The 27033-nt window shown below is 46.0% G+C and overlaps 3 protein-coding genes across 10 annotated transcripts; 1 reads left to right on the top strand and 2 right to left on the bottom strand.

Annotated features, from left to right (window-relative positions):
- Nucleotides 1–950: 950 nt before the first annotated feature.
- On the bottom strand, nucleotides 951–5725 carry pdk1 (pyruvate dehydrogenase kinase, isozyme 1). The gene is made up of 11 exons (XM_047046950.1): nucleotides 5324–5725; nucleotides 4553–4694; nucleotides 4359–4430; nucleotides 4084–4268; nucleotides 3799–3894; nucleotides 3186–3263; nucleotides 3000–3076; nucleotides 2765–2863; nucleotides 2558–2668; nucleotides 1744–1857; nucleotides 951–1628 (listed from the first exon to the last, which is right to left on the bottom strand). The coding sequence occupies exons 1-11, from the start codon at nucleotides 5430–5432 to the stop codon at nucleotides 1488–1490; spliced, it is 1224 nt and encodes a 407-aa protein (XP_046902906.1). The 5' UTR covers nucleotides 5433–5725; the 3' UTR covers nucleotides 951–1487.
- A 305-nt stretch (nucleotides 5726–6030) lies between these two features.
- ppil2 (peptidylprolyl isomerase (cyclophilin)-like 2) lies at nucleotides 6031–8097 on the top strand. Its single transcript, XM_047046942.1, has one exon. The coding sequence runs from the start codon at nucleotides 6243–6245 to the stop codon at nucleotides 7821–7823; it is 1581 nt and encodes a 526-aa protein (XP_046902898.1). The 5' UTR covers nucleotides 6031–6242; the 3' UTR covers nucleotides 7824–8097.
- Nucleotides 8098–9378: 1281 nt separating this feature from the next.
- On the bottom strand, nucleotides 9379–23837 carry itga6a (integrin, alpha 6a). 8 transcript variants are annotated; one of them, XM_047046904.1, is made up of 26 exons: nucleotides 23479–23837; nucleotides 17065–17192; nucleotides 16878–16957; nucleotides 16310–16571; nucleotides 15772–15903; nucleotides 14970–15183; nucleotides 14658–14851; nucleotides 14455–14549; nucleotides 14188–14315; nucleotides 13656–13745; nucleotides 13490–13551; nucleotides 13226–13395; nucleotides 12988–13131; nucleotides 12739–12854; nucleotides 12464–12623; nucleotides 12273–12359; nucleotides 12104–12183; nucleotides 11898–11975; nucleotides 11657–11759; nucleotides 11380–11556; nucleotides 11142–11225; nucleotides 10941–11057; nucleotides 10745–10843; nucleotides 10503–10628; nucleotides 10145–10329; nucleotides 9583–9674 (listed from the first exon to the last, which is right to left on the bottom strand). In XM_047046904.1, exons 1-25 carry the CDS (start codon nucleotides 23655–23657, stop codon nucleotides 10171–10173), a joined length of 3264 nt encoding a protein of 1087 aa, XP_046902860.1. In that variant the 5' UTR covers nucleotides 23658–23837; the 3' UTR covers nucleotides 9583–9674; nucleotides 10145–10170. The 8 variants fall into 8 exon arrangements, with proteins under 8 accessions (XP_046902859.1, XP_046902860.1, XP_046902861.1 ...); XM_047046905.1 differs by having other exon boundaries at nucleotides 10145–10278; nucleotides 23479–23836; XM_047046903.1 differs by lacking the exon at nucleotides 10145–10329 and having other exon boundaries at nucleotides 9379–9674.
- Nucleotides 23838–27033: the final 3196 nt, after the last annotated feature.

Raw genomic sequence — 27033 nt, forward strand, 5'->3', positions numbered from 1 at the left:
ATAGGATTTGTCTTGATCCGTGCATGATTCAATGTCTCATTGATTAAAACTGCAGGTAAGAACAGACTTGTTAGAATTCTTCCATGTGTTCAATCAGAAAGTACACGGCTGTAATGGTCCTATTCTTGGTACACAATGACAATGCAGCATAAATAAACAAAAACAAATGAGGTGTTCGTGGTGCTTGTTATGGTTCTAGTGTAAGTAGCACTGACTAACACCGACACAAATCACCAAAGGAAAAACGAGATTAGAAATGTACTACTCAGCTTAACACAGCAACTATCCCCAAGGGTTCATGTTCTCATTTCATTTATTTAAATAAGGAATCCCATATAACCATAGCCTGACGTTGTCATACTCATAATTCTAGTCAGAATATGAGTCTGAGAACTCTCCGTTGGGCTTTGACTACGAGGCGTGTTTCAAACGAGCCTGGAAAACAAATGCCTCTTCGCTCAATTGGATAGATCTACAACCAATCAGAGCAACAGAGTTTAAACAGAAATTAAACTTTTACCGATTCCCGTAGGAAGGACGGCAAAAACATATTTTCCATCGACAAATGCCTTGATTGCGTCTCTCTATTCCTCTTTCAAATTAATGCGCTGTAGATGTCTTCTAAAACAGACTTGATGGCAGAATCATAACATCCCAGATCTCCAGCGGTAGCCATGTTTGTTCAAAACAAATTCAACTTAAGCCTCTTGTGTCGTGGGTGATTACGTTACTGTTGATCATCTGTCCATCATCGTATAAAGCCCGCCCTGTCAATTTAATTGGTTCGCCCAGATTCTGGTTTTCTGTAGTTGGTCCCCAATACGAGACCCTCCAGACCCAACTTCCCGACCAAATTTTTTTGGGGGCGGGGAGAAGTTGGGCTGGCAGCCAGGCTAATATAACCAGACAGAGACTGAACAATGCCTCAGGATTCACACGCCACCTCAACAGGTGTCTAAAGCAAACATTTCAATCTGTAACAATCACTTTATTGTTCAAAAACTGTGTCACATTACCTAACACGTTATTGTCTTGTTTTCTGCTAAAGAAAATACAACAGGTATGATCATGGCAACGGTGTTTATAACCACAACAATTAATTCTACTTGTGCTTTCCGTTTGTACTGAATAAACAAACTTCTTTAGCAACAGTTGAAACTAAGCAGTCCTTGCCTATCATACAACTACCAGGAAACAAATGTTCCTTCTTGGCTTTAATACACATTATAATACTTTGATATATCCAAAAAAGTGCTTATTCTAGCTGTTAAAGAATTATATTCTTCAATTCAGCTAAGTGTATTCTTCACATTATTTAGCTTGGCGCAACAACTTGGAGCTGAAACTTCAGACACTGTTTCTACGAGGGGCAAAGGATTGACAGAACGCCTCAGTGCCTATAACATCATCCACACAAAATCCAAACAGAAACCCCAAACCATTCATGACATCTGATGTGTGTAAACCAGCCCTCCAGCCCTCTGGGTCTAGAAGCTCCTGAAGGTGGTCATGTCTTTGGGCTCCTTGCTGGGCACGCACCAGTCGTCTGCCTCCTGGAGGGTCTTGTAGTGCTTCCACGCTGACTTGTTGTAAACAGGAAGTCTCTCGATGGACTCCGTGGATAATGCCTGCTCAATATTATGAGGTAGCACCACAAAAAAACACATATAATTTAATTATTCCCAATGTTCTTGTTTCTCCACGTAAAGCCATACAGTGTTTTTATCTATTTTAATATCTCACCCGGATATAAATGATGGCATCGGTGCCGTAGCCCTCCAGTGAGTACAGCTTTAGGTCTCCTTGAAAGTACCTGGCATACAGCCGGGAGATGGGCAGGCCGTAACCAAAACCAGCCTGAGGACAGCAGCACATTCAGCCCATGAAGATAAAGACGATGAGGCTAAAGATCTTAAGGCTGTGGGATGTGCAGTGACAGGGGTTCTGGGTGGTGTGTGTGTGCAGTGACAGGGGTTCTGGGTGGTGTGTGTGTGCAGTGACAGGGGTTCTGGGTGGTGTGTGTGTGCAGTGACAGGGGTTCTGGGTGGTGTGTGTGTGCAGTGACAGGGGTTCTGGGTGGTGTGTGTGTGCAATGACAGGGGTTCTGGGTGGTGTGTGTGGGCAGTGACAGGGGTTCTGGGTGGTGTGTGTGCGCAGTGACAGGGGTTCTGGGTGGTGTGTGTGTGCAGTGACAGGGGTTCTGGGTGGTGTGTGTGGGCAGTGACAGGGTTCTGGGTGGTGTGTGTGTGCAGTGACAGGGGTTCTGGGTGGTGTGTGTGTGCAGTGACAGGGGTTCTGGGTGGTGTGTGTGTGTGCAGTGACAGGGGTTCTGGGTGGTGTGTGTGTGCAGTGACAGGGGTTCTGGGTGGTGTGTGTGGGCTGTGACAGGGGTTCTGGGTGGTGTGTGTGGGCAGTGACAGGGTTCTGGGTGGTGTGTGTGTGCAGTGACAGGGGTTCTGGGTGGTGTGTGTCTGCAGTGACAGGGGTTCTGGGTGGTGTGTGTGTGCAGTGACAGGGGTTCTGGGTGGTGTGTGTGTGCAGTGACAGGAAGACCTACCAGAGGGGTGGCTCTGGAAGGTTCCATGCTGGGCCGGGGAGCGGTGGAGTAGGTGTAGGTGAACAGCCGGTCGATCTTCCGCAGTGGGACGCCTCCTCCTCGATCGCTGACCTGGGGGAGGACAACAGACAGCTGACCTTTGACCCTGAGGGTGGAAGCAGGGAGGGGGGGGTGGGGGGGGAGCAGTGTGGCGCAGCAGCGCTCTACCTTGACGGTCAGGTCTTCAGACCCCAGGGCGACCTGGGCAAGGACAGGAGGATATTCCATAGCATCTCCATACATCTCCATAGTGGCTCTCATGGCGTTCTACAGAAAAAAAGAAAGACAAATCCTTTCCTATTCCCTTTACTCTATGCAGCAAATGAATGGGTAACTAACCTCACTGGACAGTTTATGTAAAGCCTCCGTTGGTAATAGGGAAAGAGATGTCAAACGCATGTACCTTGAAGAGTTCGAACACCATGTGGTAGAGATGAGAGGGCACGTACACCACAGTTACAGGCTTGCCATCGTCTTTCACTGGCAGAACCAAATCAGAAAGACCGTCAGAAAATCTACAACCACTTAGTCATATTCTATTTATTTTATTTTTGTATTAAAGTATGAGCGATGAAATCTAAATGGTCACCATTAAATTCCTCCAGCATCAACTCTGGGGAGTTCATGTAATACCGGTCGCATAGGTTTCTGGCGTTCTGGTAAGCGTCTATGGAAGAGAAGGAAAACTGTCGATGTTAGAGCCAGCAACACTGCAGTAATCACCGCACGGTTCTCACAGCCTCTGAAACATCTAATTCAAGGACTTCACAGACCCAATTCCCTCAAATTCAAGAACCCAACACAGCATAGTTTGATAAAGGTTATTACAGTTATAACGCTGAGAATTTTTATAATGAAAACTAGCAGACTTAACAGGAGGCCCACAGATAACAGTTAAAAAGAGAGAGAGGCTTGAATGTGTGAACACTTCTTCATTGTGTCGTGTCACAGTGATGACAGACTCTGGTCTCTTTCCAAACGTGCAGCACAGCACTTCAATGTATATTACTGCACAAAATACATCAAGTCAAGCCCTTTCTGTAACCCATGTTTATATGTCCGTTTCCCAAAACTTTGAAAGGCCTTGTTATGTTTTTTTTCCTTTTCTCAAATTCACAAACTTTCAAGGATTTGAAGGAGCCATTGGTGCCCTGCCAAGGGAACACCCCATTGGATGAGAAGCAGGAACAGATCTCACTCACCCTTCACCACTTCAGTGACACAGCAGTGAGGGTCAATGCTCCCAATCTGTTTAGGATGAGCTGGGTTCACCTTCACGTTCCCTCCAAAGAGCAGGGCTACAAAGACGGGTACACACACACACGTTGAAATGATAGAAGATGACTGACAACATTAGGAGTTGTAATGTTAGCATATGGTTTAAGTTACAATGCTCTCATGTCTACTTTAATCTAGGCTAACAGCTGAACCACATCTTGGCCCTTGACAATAAGTGAGAACTTTAACAGATGTGGCATAATGCTCACTGTGCTGGTTAAGAAGCATCCTGATGGATATTCTGCTCATGTAGAATCGATCCAGGAAATACTGGACGTTCTGGCTCACGATGGGGTCGGTCCCATAAGCCTCTTTGTATTCCACCACCCCCTGGGCCATGGTGGGGATGACGTCATTGTGTCGGTTGCGAATCCTGATCACAGCATCAGTGAAGCTGCAATTGAGACCCAGTGAGCAACGTATGCAGGAATGGGTGGTCATCAAAACATAACCGATATTTTACAGAGCCCGTGAATCAACTTACTCATATGTGACTTTCTCGTCGTTAATGTTTCTGTCCTTGAACTCGATAATTTCCTCAAGACTTTGCAGATACCTAAAACCAAAACAAAAGAAAGAAAAAGAAAGTTAGAGTGCCCTGAGGGGTTGTTTCACTTTACAAACATGACACTTAAATCCCTCAAGAGAGTTGAAGACGGCACCAGCTTGTGTACTCACCAACTCTGGACCAACTTGACCGATGGGGTCCTCAACAAATTGTCAGGCAACAAGCTAATTTCCTTCATTATGTTGGCCAGCCTTACAGGCAACTCTTGTCTGAGAAACACGAATGATGTTTTCTCACATGCATTTTCAGAACCTAGAAACATACACAAATTTGCTTAATGTAAGTCACTTTTTCTTCAGAAGGAACAACCATCTAGACCAGTGGTTCCCAACCCTGGTCCTCGGGACCCCCTGTCTTGCATGTTTTAGATGTTTCCCTGCTCCAATACACCTGCTCCAAATGAATGATCGTTATCAGGCTTCTGCTGAGCTTGATCATGATCCATTCATTTGAATCAGGTGTGTTGGAGCAGTGAAACATCTAAAACATGCAGGACAGTGGGTCCCTGAGGATCAGGATTTGATACCCTGATCTCGACTATCGGTTTTCAAACTGGGGCATGCAAACTTTCTTCGGGGGGTATGCGACAAAAAAATCCGTAATGGCGCACAATGCATTGTATTTATTATAATTTGGCGGTTTCCTATATGTTTAATCTCTTTTTTTCTATAACTTTACATGCGTTGATGTTTCAATTGCGTGCTGATATTGTACCACATATATATATAGGCCTATTTTATTATAGAATTACTATAATATGACTATATCAGATGGGGGTACGTGGTGGACTATATTATTTAAAATGGGGTACGCAGATTATAACATTTGAAAACCCCAAGACTAACAGATTCGCTTTCTAAAGTGCCCATTGTTACACTTACCGAAATCCAAGAACTGTTTCATTGAGAGGGGTGATGGTGAGAATCTGGAGTAATAATCGATGTGTTTTGCGATGGAGACGTTGCTCATCAGTGTCCTTAAAAGTCTCATTTTGACTGATCCGGGTCTTATGTTCGTCCGGTTTGTTGATAGCTGGCTAGCTAGAACTGAATTGTAGATTAAACTAATAAGAGCCCACAGACGAGCTGCCGGCTGACCATAGCTAACAAGCTATAAGAATGCAAAGCGAAATCTTACCATGGTCATTAACATTAGCTGGCCAGCTAATTTTGCAGTAACACAACCTGTTTTATTGGGGTCAACAATTTAAGAGGTCTCCCCAAGTCTGGGTCAAAACACTGATCATTGACAGTCTATCTTTGTCCTCATTGGCCCAAGGCCCTTAGTTTGTCACTTGCGTCACTTGTAGTAAAAGTGTTTGGTCCCGCCTTTTCAGCCTCATGGCCCCGGAAGGAAAATCAAATGTTTTTATTTTATTGTTTTAGTAAATATCACGATTCCGTGTAAAAAACATAACGATTATAAAACTTACATTCATGGCGTTGTTATATACTTGATTAAATTACTTGAGAACGTTAGAATTGTTGGGTTCAAGAGAGAGCGTACGTGATCGTTTGGACTACAAATCCCATTTCTAGGAATGGGTGAACGATGCCTGATCTATCACGCATGTACACGTTCTAACCGGATGTAATTGCTACGTATTTGCCAGTAGCTCGTAGCTTTGCTAACGTCGATAAAACCAAAAGAGCAGAAGAACAAGAAGAACAAGAAAACAACCAAGATAAAAGAATAATACCTGGAACTACCAGCTGAACTCCAGCGTGATTTACGGCAAGTTGGGCTCGCTAGACGGCCAGTACAGTCAATTTACGTTTTTTTGTTTACACATCAGGCAAAATGGGGAAGCGACAACACCAGAAAGATAAAATGTACATAACATGTGCGGAGTATACCCATTTCTATGGTGGGAAAAGACCAGATATACCGCAGGGGAACTTCAGGCGTCTTCCATTTGACCACTGTAGCTTGTCCCTTCAGCCGTTTGAATACCCAATGTGCACACCAGAGGGAATCGTCTTTGACTTGCTGAGCATCGTTCCCTGGATTAAAAAGTATGGTACAAATCCTATCTCTGGCGAGAAATTGGAAGCCAAGTCCCTAATCAAGCTTCATTTCAGCAAAAACAACGATGGGAAATATCATTGCCCAGTCCTGTACACTGTCTTCACAAACAATTCCCATATTGTTACCAACAAGGTCACCGGCAATGTTTTCTCAAATGAGGCGGTGGAGCAGCTGAACATCAAAACCAAGAGTTACAGAGATCTCTTAACGGATGAGCCATTTACCCGTCAGGACCTTATCACTCTGCAGGACCCCACAAACCTGGACAAGTTCAACGTGTCCGACTTTTTCCACGTCAAAAACAACTTGAAAGTTCTCGACCCAGATGAAGAGAAAGCCAAGCTGGACCCTGCCTATCACCTTAAAACAACCAATCTGGAGACCCAAGAAACACTGGCAGAGCTCTACAAAGAGTACAAGGGAGACAAACTTCTGGCGTCCACCATGAAAGAGCCCGTAGCCAAGAAGACGGACAAGCTGAACGCTGCTCACTACTCGACCGGCAGAGTGTCGGCCTCCTTTACGTCCACAGCCATGGCCCCCGCCACCGTCCACGAAGCCGACGCCATCACAGAAGACACCGTGCGTTACCAGTACGTCAAGAAGAAAGGCTACGTCCGCCTGCACACCAACAAGGGCGACCTTAACCTCGAGCTGCACTGCGACAAGGTCCCTAAAGCAGGGGAGAACTTCATCCGCTTGTGCAAGAAGGGCTACTACGACGGAACGGTGTTCCACCGGTCCATCAGGAACTTCATGGTTCAAGGGGGCGACCCGACCGGCACGGGGACGGGAGGGGAGTCGTATTGGGGGCGACCCTTTAGAGATGAGTTCAAGCCCAACCTCTCCCACACGGGTCGAGGGGTGCTCAGCATGGCCAACTCGGGGCCCAACACCAACAAGTCCCAGTTCTTCATCACCTTCCGGTCGTGCGCCTACCTGGACAGGAAACACACGGTGTTCGGGAGGGTCGTGGGCGGCTTCGAGGCCCTCTCGGCCATCGAGAGGGTGGAGAGCGACCCCAAGACGGACAAGCCCCACTCGGAGATCAAGATCATCACCGCCACCGTGTTCGTCAACCCCTACGAAGAGGCCGACGCCCAGATCGCGGCGGAGCGCGAGCAGGAGCTCCAGAAGCAGGAGGAGGAGCGACGGCAGACGGACGCCTCTCTGAAGAAGCCCAAAGCAGAACAGGCCCCCCAGACTTTCAAGCCTGGCGTGGGGAAGTACATCAACCCTGCAGCAGCAACCAAGCGCTCAGCTCCAGCCAACGACAGTGGACCATCTACCAGCGGAGTGACCGCTAAGAAACCTAAAGGCAAAACTGGCTTGGGAGACTTCAGCTCTTGGTAGCACAGCCACAGTTTACCTAGGCCAGTATAACCCCCTTTTATTTTACTTTAATTTCAACCATCTATCTACCTATCCTTCCCTTGGCCCCAAATATGACTATTCTTGTGTATTTTAAACATTTGCTTCTAAGTTTTGTCACTAGGTTATAGAGCCGTCTTCAGACGGTAAATCTTTTATTTTGTAAAATAATTCCAATTCTCAGCTTCGATGGATGATATTGTACTTTCGTAAATTCAACATTCATAATAAAATAAAATCATTCTCAATAAAAGTTGTTTGGAATGAATATCAGTTGCAGTAGGCAAATCAAAGACAATGCATTAAGAGAAGGTGATGTTACTTATATAGAAATAACGAAATACGAAGTCATTAAGAATGTGTACTCTTTATTGCATTTTCACCAGTTGCATCTGTCGAGATGTACATATTATGTTGGAAATGTTCTTCAGATCAACATCACCTTAGTCTTTGTACAGATTTTCCCTTTTAGAATGATTGGCCTCAGTGTTGTTAGACGATATAGGGCAACAGTTTGACCGATGCAGTTACCACAAACACATGAAAAGCCTTAAATGTAAACAAAATTGTACCTGAAGTCAAAAATTAAGATTTTCTATCAGCATCCATCACATTTTTATTACAATGCATATTACAGTAGTCAACGCATTTTGTATAACAACATTTCTTTATGATTGTTGAGTGGAGTTCTAACATTCAAGTCTTGAATGAATATTAACGTTCAACACAGAATACAGTCAAATGGGATGTCAAGCATGTTCTAATCCAATGTTTCAGAAATAAAAGCAGCAATAAAACGAACTGCTCCGTAGCCATGGCATTGGCTTAATCCAAATATATATCACAGTATTTACCAGAAGAATTTTTTTTACATGGATTTATGGATTAGGTTATGTTTGAGTCAAACGCTTTCTTAAAATTGCAAACCTAGAGAGAACAACCAGCGGTGAGTCATTCCACTGTGTTGTCTGTACATTGATGACAACTACCTAAACAGCAGAAAAAAATCTTTGGCCAAATACATTGATTACAATTTAACATGTACTGATAACAAATAAATATACAGTGTGCCACATTATTTTCATATATACAAAACATTCCAGTCAACAGCCTACTGTAATTGTAGTAATGAGACAAACTAGACATCAATTGGGCAAAATGAAAGATTTATGTAAGTAAGTATGTAAGTACTTAAAGTATGTAAATACTTTATGTAAGTATTTCAGTGTATTCTCTGTATGAATAACTGTTCCAGTTCCTGACCTTGACAAGAAGGTAAGTTAACGTCCTCACCAAGTGGGGTGCCCCTGTTGCTCATCAGGTAGTATGAGTACCATACAGGCTTATGGCCTTAACACAGCAGCCTGGGTTCAATTCCAGCTTGTGCCGTTTCTGCATGTCTTCCCCGCTCACCTACATTTCCTGTCTATTATCTAGCTATCTCTGCCAAAAAAAGAACACAAATATTAATAATGTCATTTTTTTAAGAATAGTATTTCAACAAATGTTTCTCAGCCACTGAGATCGAAGAGAACTCTTGAAGCATATTTTATTTCTTAAATGCAGTCCAGATGTAGGTGAAGTTGTGTGTAAAAAAAAAGGAACAAGACCTGACTAAATATATAAAAAAATAAAGGGTTTGTGTCCCCAAAAGTCATGACGTTCACATCAGGAATAGCTGTCATTTTCACTCCAGGTTGTCATCCATGGTTTCCTCTCAAAAGAATTCAGCTTGACTTTTCCATCTTTAAAATGGCGCGCCTCTTTTCGAATCCGTACTGCGTTGTATCTCGGAACGCTGTTGCCATGTTTGGAGCGTTTGAAAAATCCACACTGAAAAAGGCAAAACCGCATAGTTACAAATGAGGTATCAATCAAGCCTGGCTCTCGTAAAAATATAGCTAAACATTGCATGTTTGAGCGAAAGCAAGCTTCAAATGTAGGTACTATTCCAGAATACATTTCAGCACAACCAAGCCAGGAAAGCATTAGCCTAGAAAAACAGGGCACATTCACAGCACACAGTCGTGTTACAAAAACACTTGACAGGTTTGAACAGGATAGAGCAATCGTTTTAAAGAACAAAAAAACGCTGATTAGAAAAGTGGAAAAAGACACATACAAATATCATGCCTGTCCAGCGTTGCGATAAGCACGTGTACATTATGGGATGCATTCCTTTAAATCAGTTTGTTGACCACAGCAGCAGCAGCAGCAGATTTGCCATGTCAGCGTTTCCTTTGAGGTCAAAGGTGAGTTAGTCTTGGTTAATCCCACACTCCATGCAGACATGGCTGCTTTACCCCAGGTCTGACAGCTGCACGGCCTCTCAAGCCTCAGTAGTGAGTTTCTCTTTGTCAGAGGGCTGCACGTGGATCTCAGCCTTTTGATACGCAGCATCGTACTGGTCTTTGGGGGCTCTCTTGAAGAAGCCGCACTGAGGGGGAGCAGCGCTCCAACAGAGACCGGAACACCGTAAAGAAGTGTCCTTAATTCATCATGTCATTATCTGAAACACTGGTGGACATTAGGATATCCACCTGCAGAGAAATGTGCTCCTGTGTCTAACCATAGATTGGGAAAGTAGACATCAAGAATGTATTCAATGTCATTACAGATACTTTTTTTCTTCTTCCAGACGGGTACACGTTGTGGACCTACCTTCCAGAGCAGGAACACCAGCAGTGCCAACATCAGGATGCCAGCCAGAACCGCCACCACGATGATCCACCAGGGTACCCCTCCGTACTGGGCCACAGTCTTCTCTGGGAACACGGTCACTCTCACCTGACAGGAAGGGAGAACAGAGTGTCGGATGCTCCCTGTCTCTCGATTCTTTCACTGTGTTACGACCGACCTGGTGTCCAGGCGGAGGGCGTCAGAGTGCTGGACACGTTCCTTACCTGCGTCTCTGCGTTCTTCAGTACCATGTTCTTTACAGGAGCGTCCAGGCTGAGTGACGCTTTCACTATGATGTCGAGGTAGTTGTAGTATGCATAATTCTGTTTTAAAAAACAAACAATGTATCACTGCAAACACACATTTGTGTTTTTGTGTGTGTGCGCGTGTGTGTTTGCGTGTGTAGGGGTCTCCTCTGACCTCAATGAATGTGGAATTCCACAGACGAGACCTTAAAGCGATAACTGCAGTAGTGTCCAAGCCCTGTAGGGGGCACTTGATCACCACACATTTGGCATCGTAGCCATTGCCACACATCTGAAGGAGAAGAGTTGAGCGTTTTGTTGAAACAGGCATCCTATCTGCTCCTGGAATTCAATGTCAACCTACAGATAAACTCACCAATATTTTGTGTTTCCTTTTGTCGGTCAACAAAGATATTTTTCTTCCCCCAGCATCACGCTTTTGCCGGGACGAGTTTGACCCCTGAAATGACATCATCGTATTGTCATCATCATAACAAACAACACTAATACCAATAGTAACATTGCTCATTTGTTAGAAATGTTAATAATACCTATTGTTGTTTTTGTTATCATGTAATATTAAAAGGTGAAGCGATAGTGAAAGGATCAGCTACCTGAATGTGTTTGACAGAGTTGATCTCCCTCTCGGGGGAGCAGCGGATCTCCTCCAGACCGCTGCTGCTGATCTTCACCAGGTACAGGAGCCACTTGCCGTCCACGTTCTCTTTGGGCCACTGGATGTTCAGCGACGCCGTGCCAAACGACTTCAGCGGCTTCCCCAGGTTGATGATCTGGAGGCGCAGAGAAGGGTTGCCGTTAGGAACCACGGCTATTATATAAAGGGAAAAACACTCAGTGCAAGGAATTCAGACAAACAATCATCATATTTACCCTGAATTCGTAGTCTATCAAGCTTCCTATCTCCTCCTCTGTCTTGATAGCACTCTCTCCTTTCACTTCACCCCCGAAATACACTTGTGAGGGTTTGGCCACCCTGGTGAAGCAAAGCAATCATTTCACATTTACATTTCATGGCATTGTGTAAATATCATTTCTCATCAGATGTATGCTATATATTTCACATATGTATATATGCCCAAAATAGGTATGAACATGTTCATAGACAACTTACCCTGCCACTGAGAGTAACAACTCAATCACCACTTTTGCTTTGGCTTTTACTGTCACCATATTTTCCTGTGTGCTGGTCCTAAAAGACAAATAAGAGATGGTTATCAGATGGTTATCAGATGGTTATCAGATGCTATAAAAGCAGGGGGATTTGGGGTGTTTCATTCGGGCCCGTCAGTCTGAACTCAAATGGGCAGTGCGACTCACGTCTGAAGCTGCAGGTCGATCTCAATCTCTGTGGTGTTAAGGGAGATTCCTGCAGTACTTAAGATGATGTAGAATGTCACCTGAAACAAATCATTTTGTCCTTTTAACATCCACCCCTACAGACACAGAGGACTAGACAACGATATCTTTTCAGAATACGAGCACGTACCTCCGAGTCTCTTTTGAAGGGGTTCCCCAGGTCGCACTCGGCTTGGGAGCCGTTCTGATTGGCGAAACAGATCAGCGGCTTTTCCCTCTGAAAGAAGAGCGGCCATTTTAGCGTCACGAAACACGTTGACGTGAGGAATGAGGGTGAGTCTGAAGCAGACGAAGGAAGACGGCGCCGCCGCTCCGCCTTACAGTGCTCTTCTGCGCTCGCAGGCCGGAGTAGGACAGGGCGTTGGGGAAGCGGCCAATCAGCTTGGCCTCGTGCGCGTCGTCCCCGTGCCTGTTCTGGACGGTCACCTCCAGAGCGATGTCCTTCTGGTCGCTCAGAGAGACCACCGGCAGGCCATTCTCCCTGCACAGACGCAACAGTCGACCGCTTGTTGAAAGCATAATTACCCGACTATCCTACCATGTAGGACTCTGTCACTGATGTACCCTGTTCTACTGTAGCTACTGAACATACTCACACAGGCAATGGAGGGAAGACATCTTGGTTGGTCTCTCTGTAGCAGAATCTGTACTGCAACTGTAAGTTACTCTGGCAGATATTATCCTTCCCACATCCCTCCTTCAAAAAGTTGACCTGCAACAACAGCACGTCAATAAGTCTCCCGTGCAACTTTGTTCCTCAGACAGGAGGACAGTACGTCTACACGAGCACGACATTAGGTACGTGATTTATATTGATGTATCGGGTTGTAGAACAGCATGGTTACCTCAGAAAGGACCTTGTTGGACTGAGAGGAGTCCAGAATAGGCACCAGAGGGGGTAGATTGTCCTGTCTTTTGTGGCGCTTGGCACCCTGAATGGCCACGGACACCTCGATTGGAATAGCGCGCAGCTTATCTCTGATGTTCTCCTACAAACAGAAGGAACGGAAGAAAGAAAGTCTCAAAGCTGAACTTTCCCACTGATTTCTGATGTGGGAAAATGTTTGCCAGAGTATGGCATACCTGAAGTTTGACTTTGGTCTTAACGCACGCTCTCTTGTTCTGTCCACGGAGGTCCAGGGTTCCAGTGGACTGGTGGTCCTGGTCTGAACCTGACTTGTTCAGGAACACCACCCTAGAGAGCAGCCCCTGCTTCCTCCGATCGGCCTCCGCCTCAAAGGCGTAGCTGATTGCTGCATGGCAGATAACAGAACAAAACACGATTGAAAGAAAGGAATCTGATTTATTTCAATGACGGACAGAGAGAGCTTGAAGTCCTCGACTCACTCAGTTTGGGGCTGTAGGAAGCTGGGTTGCATTTGTAGGTGAAGCACGCCTCCACATTCAAGCTAAGGACAGCAGATGAACAATGTCACGCCTAGCAATGGAACACAGCGTTCTTTGTATCTACATACTGAATATGTACCATTGTTAAATCTCTCCACCCACTTACCAAATATTGTTTCCACATGTCTTCTTGGTGAGGTCGATTTCTTTAGGAGTAATTTTCACCTCCAACTTGATGTTAATAACTGGCCTTGACCTAAGATGACCATGTTTCTTTTATTAATAGATATTTTGAAGTAACTGTGTGAGGTTAAGACTGAGTTGCAATGCACAGTAGGACAAGTTAGCATTAGCTACTGTGTGAGGTTATGACTGAGTTGCAATGCACAGTAGGACAAGATAGCGTTAGCTACTGTATGAGGTTATGACTGAGCTGCAATGCACAGTAGGACAAGTTAGCATTAGCTACTGTGTGAGGTTATGACTGAGTTGCAATGCACAGTAGGACAAGATAGCGTTAGCTACTGTATGAGGTTATGACTGAGTTGCAATGCACAGTAGGACAAGATAGCGTTAGCTACTGTATGAGGTTATGACTGAGTTGCAATGCACAGTAGGACAAGATAGCGTTAGCTACTGTATGAGGTTATGACTGAGCTGCAATGCACAGTAGGACAAGTTAGCGTGAGCTACAGCACCTGTAAATGAGCGCCGTGTCAGAGAGAGACCCTACAGCCAGGTCCGGGTAGGAGTTCTGATCCAAGTCCACGTTCCCGGCCAGAGAGTATCCAAACATTCTGACGCTGTGGCGTTTCCCCTGGAGGATCTGTGATCAAACGGAAACACACAAGGAAATGTGTGCGTGAACATGACAGGAGTTCAGAGCAACAGTAAATGTTCCCTCAGCCTGTGATATATGACAGAGCTGCATATGTGCAGCGCTCATCCGGCCGCGGAGGACCAACCTGTGAGGGCTTCGTGTGGATTCCTTTAGCAGAACCATGGTAAATGTAAACCTTCCCTGCCCCTGCATCATCATACGGAGCTCCAACAGCAATGTCTGCGACAGGAAAACCATGTTAGAAAGTCCACAGAAACGCAGTGAGAACCGAGTGACAGAGAACAGACACGGAGAGAAACAGCCGCACATGCTGGTTTGGTTGCTGACCTTCATAGGCGTCTTGGTTGATGTCACCGATGTTTTCCACGGCCAGTCCAAACATGGAGTCTTTGGTTCCGTTGAGGCGGACCGGGGTGACGTTGTTCCACCGTCCAGCCTGGTTGATGTACACATAGACGGCCCCTCCCACATCCCCTTCCTTCATGAAGAACTGAGGGGCTCCCACGACGATATCCTGCCACCTGGTGTCACACATGGAACAACCCGTTGGTCACAGGAACGATGGAAACGTGACGGTCGGTCACGTTGCAGTTCAGATCAGTGCGAGGTGGAGAGTCTTGCGGTCAGTGTCATTCATACCCATCTCCGTTCAGGTCGACCACAGCAACATCATATCCAAACGAGGACGCCAGCCCCGGGCCTTCAAGAATGTGCTCCGGGGACAGCCGTGTCGACGCCTCGTTCTCCTTCCTCAGCAGGACCACAGCCCCACAGTGATTGGCTCTCGGGGCCCCGGCCACCACAGTCAGGCCACGCCCCTTAGTGATGCTGTGACCAGAGTCAAGGGAGAATCCTAAAATAGGGAAGAGCACAGGAAAGTTTGTTTTTCCAGTAAAAGGCAGTGGACACTCCCTACATCTGTACACACGGTATAATACTGAGTATGACGTGGTGAATTTGACTTCAATGAATAACTGAAAGTGGATCTGAGACAAAAATATGTCTTAGTTGTGTTTCCATACATGTCAAATCAAATCTTTCTGTTGTCCCTCAACCACATACACAGGTGCAGCAGTGGGGGTAAGTCTTGGGTGCAGTTCCAGGCAACATAGCAGCGTAACAATCACTCTAAAATATAATAACTCCCCTTAATTTCAAGCATTCAGGCAAGCAATGACATGCAAAATCTTCACAAAAATTGAAGTGTTAGCCACCATGGACATGGAGAAGTTAGAGTCCCACGGGACACCTGTAGGATCACAAACCTAAGTAACTATTGGCCGTGACATCGCCGGTCCCCTCAATGGTGACCTGCAGCGGGAGCGACTTATACAAAAACTGATCAGGATATGCGGAGGACGAGCTGGTCATGAACACGACACCTAAATACACAGACCACAGCTCACAGAGGGGATAAACTGCTCCACACTCAGACACCCACCTAAGTAGCTGTTAGCAGGGACTGGCACCAGATCAGGGTCCAGCAGGTTCTCATCTCCAACTTCGAAGGGGCCGTCATCATAAAAGCCCATTTCCAACAAAGTGTTGTTTTTTTGCTCTACGCGTACGATGCCTGGTCGGGGGGGAGGGAGTGAAGGGTGTGGGAGATGTTTATGGAATGGTCCTTGAGAAGATTGATAAATACAATCATGGAGTCTAACAAAACAGCATAGTATACCTAGACATGAAGACCAAACATGATATGACAGCAATGAGAAATGAAAACAGCACTTGACAGGCAACAGAAAATACATAAGTATAAGCATTTCATGAAGTTAACTGAGTACGCTGCTATAATTTTCCTTTGCCTCAGGAAAGCAAAATAATTCTTTGGAGTGCCGATGCATAAGAAGAACGATATGTTTAGTGGAACTAAGCATGTGGCCTCCAGCCTCATCAAGCCCTCACAGCGGACTCCTCCTCAGTCCATCCCATCACGAGTTCCTGCGATTCAGTATGTCGTCCGAACAAGCGCGTACCTTTCCAGTTGTAGGCCCCTGGTGCTCCGAACACCAGGTAATGGTAGTCCCTGGTAAAGGTGGCCGCCAGCCCCTGCTGGCAGGAGCCGAATCTCTCGTGGCCTCGGGCGCGCCCCTCACAGAACTTCCAGTTCCCTCCATCCTCGTCTGACGAGGTGTCGACCGTGAGGTCCTGGCTCAGGACGTAGCAGCGGCCCGTGATGTCACGGGACTCCTGGGGAGTGTTGACGAACAGACGTCTCTGGTAGCGATGGGCGCACGTCTGCAATGACAGGAGGGAAGAGGGGGGGGGGGGGAGGGGGGGGAGAGTTACACTGCTCGACAAAATACAGACCACTTTGATGTGGCTAAGGAATACAGACCATTCCTTGATGTTGACCACTAAGATGCCGTCAGGACTATACACTGCTGACGACTAAGATACTGTCAGGACTATACCGACAGCACTACACTGCTGATCCTTAATGTTCTGCTGTACTTCACAAAGGCCCTATTTGTACGGCGTCGCTTTGGAAAAAAGCAGCGGGTAAACGAAAGAAAAGTTACAAAGTGTGAATCTGTGACTCACCACGACCTTCCCCCCAGGTCCCTGGCTCTGGACAGTCACTCCCATCCACTGGTCCTCCTTGTTCTCCGTCAGACTGTCCTCTGTGGGGACACGGCCACACGGGAGAGGTCACACTGCTGTCACACACCGCGCCGTGACCACTAAGCTAACATGTTTGTATAAAAAAAGGTTGAATTGCGCGTCTCACCTTCGTTGTCGAAGTCAATACGCTCGCAGTCGTCGGATTGGTCGGTGATGTCACAGCTGTACAGGCCTCCTGTCCTGTTAGACTTCTGGTAGGCTAGACCTTTAGCTCGGGGAGCACCAATCAATAATCTAGAAACAAAACACATGCGTTGAAATGCCAGATCTCGTTGGCAGAGCTCGATATAGTGTGGCAGGGCAGATCACTCACTGCAAAACGTCTTTTCAAACATGAGTGACATCAGCAGATGTTTGATATGCCTGGATATTCAACACTGCAGCTGCCATCCTCAATAATTCATACTTATATGAAGATTTATAGGACGCATCATGCTAAGATCCCAAGAGAGGAAAGCATAACGATATGTATTCATGCCATATGCTCCTAGCCAGAACATATCAGCCACAAAGACTCTTACTTTAGAGCACACTAGGCCTACACACGCTATCTCACTGCACGCAAGACAGTGAGCCGTGAAAGAGGACCCAGCGCACAGAAGCCCAGCAGAGGAGGGCAGACAGTTTGCAGGGCTATGGAAGACTTCCTGTCATTACAGACTGCGTTTGGTCTTTTGATCTGGCAGGCCCAGAGAAGCCCTTGCGGTGGCTTGTCTCTCCGGCGGGACAGTGGGCCACTGTGCTCTGTCTGGGGGGAGCACAGGAACGGACAGGCTCATTTGGAGCGCGCTCAATAATGGGATTGTCCCGTACAACATTATCTCACTAACCACAACGTATTCAACCCCCCCCTCATCCCGATGAAGGGTCCTAACAAGAGCTGCACAAACGTCTTCCAGGGCTGACTGATGTTCACAGACACTCTGGTATAATGTATGCAACCATATTTCATGTTGCCTATGACTGTTATTTCGATGAAGCATTCCGAGTGATATACTGGGAAGGCTTTTATGAGTTGGACGTGCTTAGTGCCACTTGAGTAAATGAAAGAAAAACGCCTCGCGATAGTCTATAGTATATAGTATAGTCTATAGGGGTGTAACAATATATCGTGGAACAATATATCGCAATACAAAATTGTTGCAATATGTATCGTAGAGTTATGGAAAACATTTTACAATATGACGTCCGTTTGATCCTATTGGTTGAGCTACCAGCACGCAACCTACTCTGCAACTGCGTCATGCGTGCATTCACTGCATTCACAGAAATCCCTTGAACTGAGTTACCTAAATTGTATGTACAACAAAGAAAATTAATGAAAGTTTTTAATGTTTTGGAAATAAATCTGTTAACTAAATTTCAGTTTAATTAAAATGTTGTTCAAAATATTGTGATACGTATTGTATCGTACACCCAGTATCGTGATACGTATCGAATCGTGAGCTGAGTGTATCGTTATACCCCTAATAGTCTATAGTATAAGCAGGCCAACAAACAGGCAGCTCACCAATGGACTACCACAGTGAGAGAAGAAATATTGCTGTAAAACAAAACTACATTTTCTATAGGGTCCTTAACCTCAATTTCCCCTTGCCAGTGACAATCTTAGTAGTGTGGTTTGTGCACTGTGACCAGAGACAGTAAACCAGAAACAGTAGACCAGTACAGTAGACCAGAGACAGTAGACCAGAGACAGTAGCATGCTGCCAGTTGCATTTGCCTCACACATTCTATGTAACACAAAGAGCATTCGGTGCTAAAGTGAACAGCATTTCCTCAAACAGGAAGGGTCCTTGTCACCTCTTCCTCTGCCCTGCATGATCCCTCTGTAGTCTGCTCTGTAAAACCAGCTATCGATTGCTTGGTTAGTGTCCCGGCCTTTCATTTAGCACGCGAGGGCTCCCTGGAGGAGGTCTGCAGGCAGAGGGCAGCTCCCCTTCAGAGGTCAGCTCCCCTTCAGAGGTCAGCTTCCCTGCTCTGCTTAAGTCTCCTCCCCTCAATCAACATCCACTGACATGCAAACAGCAGCATAGTCAATACAAAGATTTTCACTTCCATTTCAGAGCACATCTGTCGAGCCCCAATTCGAGCACAACTAAAAGTATGGCGGACTTTGGTTGATTCCACTTCCACTCGTTTGTGCTTTGCACTTGTGAATGCCAGAAGCCCAGAAGCACAAGGGAGGGCTTGCAAAGGGAAACAGCACATATGTGCAGAGCTTGTAACACAGAGATAAAGGGGCCGGTATCTCCCGACTTCACAGCGTGGTGTCTCAGTGATGGTTGTAGAATTTGGCAAGTAGCTGAAGGGTAACATTGACATTTACACGCAACACTCTTGGGCTTTGCGTCCAAGTTCTGGAGGACACACAAAAACAAGATGTTCAATCACGAGGGAAGGAAAAATACCTAATCCTCTGACTTATCCTCTCCAGATCGACTCGGCCAGTCGTGAAACGACCGAACAATCGAAACCGGGCACGGCTCGCCTTTCCAAGCTCCTTCTGAGAATCGGGGTTTCCGATGACAAGAACCAGGGCTCACTGTACGGCAGTTGGTCTGTCGTAGAGAGTCGATCTGTAAATGAACAGTGTCCAAGTGGAGTGATGGGCCTGACCCCACGGTCCTGTGTTCCCAGATGTGCTGTGTTTCTCTCCCAGCTGTGCACTCAGAGCCCAAACAGCCCTCCCCCCCCCCGCAGCTGTTCCAACGGTGTCCGTGACCCCTCTCACACCACTTGGCATCTGTCGGAGGTTGGCTAGGTACACAGCAGGCAGCGCAAACGCGGGAAGCAGCCGCGCGTGGACGTTAGATCCAGTTCCAGGGCTACTGTAGCGCGAGTCAACAGCCAGGCTTGGGAGATGTGATACGTATAGCCGAGCTGGTATCGCCTGTTAAGAGAGAGACCGTGTTGGGGCTGATCGGAGAAAGAGAAGCATGTTGATTCTGGATTCCAGATTCTATCGTGTTACATGTTCACAGATGGCCTGGTGGGGTTGGTCAGATGGGCTTTTCTCTCTGGTTTCAGAGGGAATATACCCTGACCACATCATCGACCCCTTCCCCAGAGTTATTCACACAGGAAGTATCTAATTCATTGTTTTCGAGAGGGTGCATTAAATATTGCGAATGGAAAAGGTGAATCTCTGCTTAACCCCCTCCGCTCCACAGGAATCCATATGAATAGACGGAAGGAAGGAGTGTCTGTGGGCCTCATAGTAGCAGCAGCTCTCGCTCAGAATGAGGTTGATCTCTCAAAGCAGCCATCGGGGAGCCTGAAGGATACAGTTACACAGCGATTGTTCACCTCATTCTCATTAGATAAAAGTCTCTCAACAACCCAGATTTGGTGATTATTTCTTTTTTTTACAGACAGAAACGCAGCAAAGCCCTGAGGCATGACACTGTCACAAGTTTCAACCCCAGGGTCTACCTGTAGCCGTGGTAACACAAACCACAGGGTCTACCTGTAGCCGTGGCAACACGAATCACAGGGTCTACCTGTAACCGTGGCTACAAAAACCACAAGGTCTATCTGTACCCGTGGCAACACAGAAGGTATAAGACAAGTCATGAAGGTTGAGCTTTAAAAAGGAGTGAAAATATGCCCACAATAGAGCACCACTTCCTGCAACTATAAGCAGCATGGCCGCTCATGAGATCAGACGTATCTGAGTTCTGTCACGTACAGGAGCTCCAGTCCAGGGGAGCCCTCACTGTCCCTTATCAACTGATGAAGTACATAGATCATGACTCAGAAGTACATGACTATGTTTAGCTTGTGTTCTGCTCCTCTCTCCTACCAACCGTCTCTGGAGGAGGGGATCCCTCTCTGAATTGCTCCTCCCAAGGTTTCTTCCATTTTTTCTCCCATTGGGAGTTTTTCTGGGAGTTTTTCCTTGTCTTCCTTGAGGGTTTAGGTTGGTTGAGGGGCAGTTCTATGGGCGTATGTGAAGCCCTCTGTGACATGCTTGCGTGTAAAAAGGACTATACAAATAAATTTGATTTGATTTGATCAGTAGACAGATGGACGGACGAACAGGTAAATGGGGAAAGTTAGCTTAGTGCAGAGCATTTGACTGCCATCAGTCACCAGGGGTTGCAGGTTCGAATTCCCCTTCTGAAGCTTTGGATAACAGAGTGCTAAAGGAACATGACAGATACTTTGGTAAATTGCAGAGGTAGGCTGTAGGTTGACAAGTTGATATTTGGGTTCCTGTGCGTCACACTACGACTTACTGTTAAACTGCTGAGTAGTTTCATGTTAGTCAGGGCTGCACATTAACTCTCTGTGTTTAATGAACCTCCACTCGGTCCACTGGTTTAGCAGAGTCACATGACGGGATCCCTGGGAGATCCTAGCCAGGTGGAACAACTGTGTTTTCCTGCTGCAGTGGTGTCAACTACTTCAAAATAATAAGTTATTCAATAGGTTATTTCTTTGTTTGTGTGTGAGCCAGGTGGGCGGATGTTAGGAATACAATCACAGTCTCACTTTTAGTAAATCAGTCTCTCCCCCTTCCTCTCTCATTCTCTCTTCCTCTTTTTCTCTCTCTCGCTCTCTCTCTCTCTATATATCATTCACTCTTTCTCTATGTGTCTCCCCCTTACCCCCCTCCTTTTTGCCACTGCAGTGAATCTTTACGTCTTTCAGCTTCACTGGAAGGCAGCCCAGTGCCATTGCTCTGAGACATTCCACGCTCATGTTTACCCCTCAAACATCACGCTGTCTGCCAGATTTCAAAGATCTACTCCAGCCCCCGTGTCACCAACTCATTTCAGCTGAACTATAAACATGCTATATACCCTATTACTATTTAATACAGTACACGGAAAGTGACTCCATTCATGACCCCATTACATGCGGGAGCAGAACAAGGGATGGAGGCCACAAACACCCAGATAAGATTCCTGGAGAAGAGTAATCTAGGGGGATCTGAGGAATCTAAATCTAGATTGTTGTTAGCTCATGGGCAGCAGTTAGGCCTCCCCATGGTTGACGCCACAGGTGCCCTGTGGTCGCGTAGCAGTTAGCCTAAGAGCTAGCCTGTTGGGACTCCCCCTCTGGCAGGCGCTGTGTATCTGACAGGCTTCGACACGCAGCAACCCCCCCCCCCCCCTCCTCTCCTCCTGCCCCCATGCCCGGTCACACTCTCCGGTGGCTGAAACACACCTGTGAGGCCCCGATTCCTCCACAACATATCCATTACTGCCAGTTTGTCATTGCCATTTGGAGTGTTTATGCATGTTGAACATTCCACGGTGAAAATGTGAGAGGTTACTGTTTTACATACAGTACTTTAGCGATTTTATTTGTTCTGTATTGCGAGTCCTTGACTGTTTAGAATTTGAACCACCTTATTGTTTGTGCTCGCTGTGTGTGACAGGTGGGTGAGAGGGAGAAGCCTGCATGTGTTCAATCTGGCTGCCCTAACTTCTCTCTGTCTCTCTGTCTCTCCCTCGCTCTCTGTCTGACTCTCTCTCTCTCCCTCTCTTTCTCTCTGTCCCCCCCCCCCTCTCTCTCTCTCTAAATCAGTGATTCACCTCTGCTCATGTCACACTCCTTCACTGTGATTCACTGTAGTAAATTGTTAGTCAAACACCAGTTTTGATGATGTGAGTTGGAGCTCTGAAATCCATGACGACTACATCCGCGTGGCCTCTGGATACAGCATGATTTCACTGATACAGTGAAGAGTGTACTCAAAACTGTCCAATAATTTAACACAAAAAAAAGCTTTCCTTCCCCATTTGCATGACAGTATCTCCTTTGTTTACTGACTTCGTGTTGCTGTTAGAAAGTTCGCTTTCTTTCCAGTCCATGTAGCCTACGGTGCCCCGCTGACTAACCCCTCGCAAGGGGATTGAATCACTTTCTTTTCAAACAAATTCAATTAACATGCATGATGTCCCGAAAGACAACGCTAGTTACCTCAGTGTCGGCATTGTTAGCTTATAGCAAGATTCCTGTCAAAGGGCATTCCCAGCACAATGGCTGGCCCCCACGCACTAGTGAATATCAATCCGTCATTGTGCCGCAACTGAGTATCACGAGTTGCCAATGTCCCTCTACCGCAAGCATGGCCATGTATACGTTACATTTAGTATGGGGGTTATTAGGTGAAATGCATTGACATCGTGCTTGAATTAAAACATTATTTGAGCATATCACAATGTAGTGCAGCATATTAACTTCCAGGCAATTCACATTCAAACACATTGTTATATTGTCACTGTCTATACAGAATATTGTCTCAATAGGCTACTGATGAAGTTATAGCAATATAGCCTATAGTTTAAATCTCATCGCAGAATGGAACGTGCGCAAAAGTCTTTATCCACTCCAACAAATTAATCCGGCTCCTGGAATTTGGTGAATGAACCTGCTACCGCGCGTCAAGTGTTGGTGAACCCGCTACAGAATGAGAAGGGACGTCAAACAAACGGATGCAAGTCTAGCCAGACAGTTAGTCTTTCAGCATGCTACTGAACCAACACAATGCAAAAAAACTACTTACATTCTTTTGTCGGGATTAAGTTGCCGATGCATGGCAAGAGAGAATCCAAATAAACTGCCTGCTTCTCCGTCTTTCCTCAGAATGTTATTGGTATCCAGGTTGAAAGCTAATATGAAACTCCATTCTAACAAGTGCAGAAGCGCCAGAGAAACGGATACATGTCCCCTAGAGAACCTCATCGCGTTATAGACCTAATCGTTAATCCCGTGGTCCAAGTTGTGCCGGTAGCCCCGGTGTTCCAGTAGGCTCGGGATTGTCAGCTAAATACTGTCGTTGTTTTCCCGGGGTAACGGATTAGAAGTTCGTGCAGTGCAGTCCCTCCTCTTACTCTCTCCAAACTCCAGCCCTTACGTCACAGCACGGGCTGAACTGAGCGCACCAGACACCAAACCTGCCTGTCCCTATGGCTTGCCCCTATCAATGACAACAAGGCTCTCAATTATACCACATACCTTCTTTAAAGCTGTTGCCTTCTGACGTTATTTGAGGTGATTTGATTGTCTAATGATTGAAAAATTCGGTGCACCAACCTGTATAACAGTTCAGTAGTCTACCTTAGAACTCAGTCTTGACAGCTATGTAAAAGTAGCTATAGGTTGCCTAACAAAAGACAAATGCAGTAGCCTTTGAAGCTAAGCAATCAGTACTGGTTGAAGCCAGATGGACAGCAGGTCAACTGTGAAGCTAATCAGCTGGACGGATGAACCTCACAAATCCATGCAGACAAAGAGATGGGCAGGACTACCCCACTGCTGGGACCGAATACTGCTCTCATCTCTTTGTATTTCCTAAGCCACAAGGAATGGAACTGTTCTATCCATAGAGGAACTCTGGACTGGAATGTCGACTAACACCTGAAGTCTAATAATGTTCATGTTACTCGGGTCTTATGAATATGACAGACAGGCTGGTATGATGCGTGTTCATCCCTGGACATCATACATGGCGAGTCCATTCATCTAGTTGCTGATCCAGACATAAATAGCCTCTAAAATATTAATGAATGTACTCATTACTATCACCTGGCAATAGTGTGCAGTTAGTGGTTTGTTAATTATTAATCTCAACATGATTGGGATGCCACTTAGTAGCCTACTGGCAGACTGCTGCATCTGTACGGGGAAATGTCATCCTTTCCACAAGGAAACCTTCAATCACCGTGGCAGATCCTCCTCGTCAGAGGAACATAGTCCTTGTGCAAAACAAGTCCTGTTCTGCTCCAAAACATGTCAGAAACACAAAACAATTGAATGAGTCACTGTGGGACAGATGATGATCAGGATAGCGTTTTGTAAATGGCGGGATGCCTACTGCTGCCTTTTGAACTTCAGGGCACAGCTGTGAATACAGCTAGTGTTAGGAGACTGCTGAGTCAAAGTGTGGGCAATAGTCTGTCTCATTGCTGGACAAAGGGGTCAACACAGTCTGTCGGCATATCCTGTGGGAAAAGATGTTTGATAGTGTCCTTCAGCCCTCAGGACTACTTTTCCAAAGATAATACAGAGTGCATGGAACGTGGATGGATACACATGAGCCCCTCTGTTATTTGGGTGTGAACAGGTCTCTGGGAGTGAACCAGGATGCAACGTTTTGATCATTCTTTGAAGGCTTTTTTCAAGCTTGAACTGACCTGTGCCTTATTTCAATGGCAAAATACAATACAATGTGGTCATTGTCAAGACCTCAAGTTCAAATCTGCCACATTACAGCAAAACTTTGAGAGAGAGAGAGAGAGATAAAGAGAGAAGTGAGAGTGGCAGACAAGAGGAGAAAGAGAGAGACATAAATAGTTAATTTCCACAAAGGGGAGGTGTTGGGTATGTGTGTTCGCCGTGCCAGCCGGGTGCAAAGATGTGTCAAAAATGAAGGGATTCAGTTATGGAGATCACAAGACCACAGCCAAGGTCCTTGGGACAAGTCTCTCACCAAAGTAATCCACTTATCTCATCAAGTAGACAGATTCTCGGCTGTAAAGGATTTACGTGCACATTTAACATTTCTCAGCCTACAATTCAGGATAAAGCATTTCTGGAGAATTGATTTGATTACAACTGTAAAAGATTAAATACAAATTTAGACTGCTTTCCATTTATGGAGTTGTCTAAAAGAGGGTAATGCCAGAGTACATCTGAGTAGCAGCTTGTTCTCACCAGAGGTGACAGACCCTGCTCAGGAGGGCCCCAATGTAACAAGCCATGTGCTGCCTCCTGCTAAACTCTCAAATGCTCACATAATAGGTTTACATGACGTTAACCTCATTAAAAGGTCTACGTGACTTTTCTTTTCTTTTTTCGACCCACAGATTCCTGTGTGACCTGATGCTTTTAGGTTTGCACCTGCACCAAAAGAGTACTTGGCTTTAGATTAAGAGAAATAAAAGAGACAATGGAATCTCTAGGTTATAATAAACATTTCTGCTTGGCAAATATCAGGAAGACATTCAATGTGGGTTTCAGTGCATGTCTGTGTTCAGAAAAAAAGGCTGTTTGTTGCTTTTAAAAGAAGTATCTCCCGTTAGCTGCTCTCTGGGAAACGCGTGAGAAAACAGAAAGAATGACGCGAGAGGTAGAAGTGAAAATAAAACATCAAGATGATGATCCGGGCCTGTGGACACACTAGGTGTGACCTCTCATTACCGCAGCGGGCCAGACTCCACACCTATGGAGGGGACAGTCATGCCTTTCATGTCCGCTATTGCCCCTGGGTGGCTGGGTAATGTGAGTCCTCAGAGGAGGTCAGGCAGCCTGGCCTGGCATTGTCTCAGGTCAATGGGGATGAGGAAACCTGAGTAAGGTGAATATTGAAGAGGGGCGCAGGTGGCCCCCACAGGTGAGCAAGCTTTTCTTCTGAGATTAGTTCGAACCTTTGTATGAACGAAGGAGGAAAAGCCTTTGATTTGAAGCCCCCGGACAATTAAGAAGTAGGTTTTTCAGACATAGAATCATCATGGAAATCCAGAATAAAATGGTATGTCTTAGTGGCCAGTGCTGTTAGTTTCCCTCAAAGACAATGTTGTTTTATTCACAGGAAGGCCAACCGAGCCTGATACTATTTGTATAAACTCTTGTTTTGTCAAGCTAGGGCACTCTGTCACACATCACATCTGAAAACATTGTGCAAGTTGAGCTCTTCTATTCTGTAATACAACTCTTTGTATGTAATGATTCTGTACATTGCTGCACTGTTTCAGCTAAATCAGTTGTCATGGTCATGTCATTCAAATGCCCACATGGTCATATAGTTTGTCTATCTAGACGCAGATCTCATCTCAAAACACCCCAGAGATGTTTATGCTGTTTCTATGCTAGACTTGCTAGACTACACATCTCTGAGCTGAACCGATACGAAGCAGTCAAGAGGAGCAGACCCACCACCTCTGATGTTCCTGCTGCTCGTGTCGTGCTTTTCATAAAGACGCCATCTTGAGGTACAAGAAAATAGAGGCTGATTTAACAAGACGAAGAGTGCGGTTCTCTTTGGGACTCTACCCTGCCGCAACCCTCTCAACAAGGCCTCCCTGGGAGCCAACGCTAAGCTCGGGGGGGAGAGAGACCC

Source organism: Hypomesus transpacificus, chromosome 23 (assembly GCF_021917145.1).
Source record: "Hypomesus transpacificus isolate Combined female chromosome 23, fHypTra1, whole genome shotgun sequence".
NCBI lineage: Eukaryota > Metazoa > Chordata > Actinopteri > Osmeriformes > Osmeridae > Hypomesus > Hypomesus transpacificus.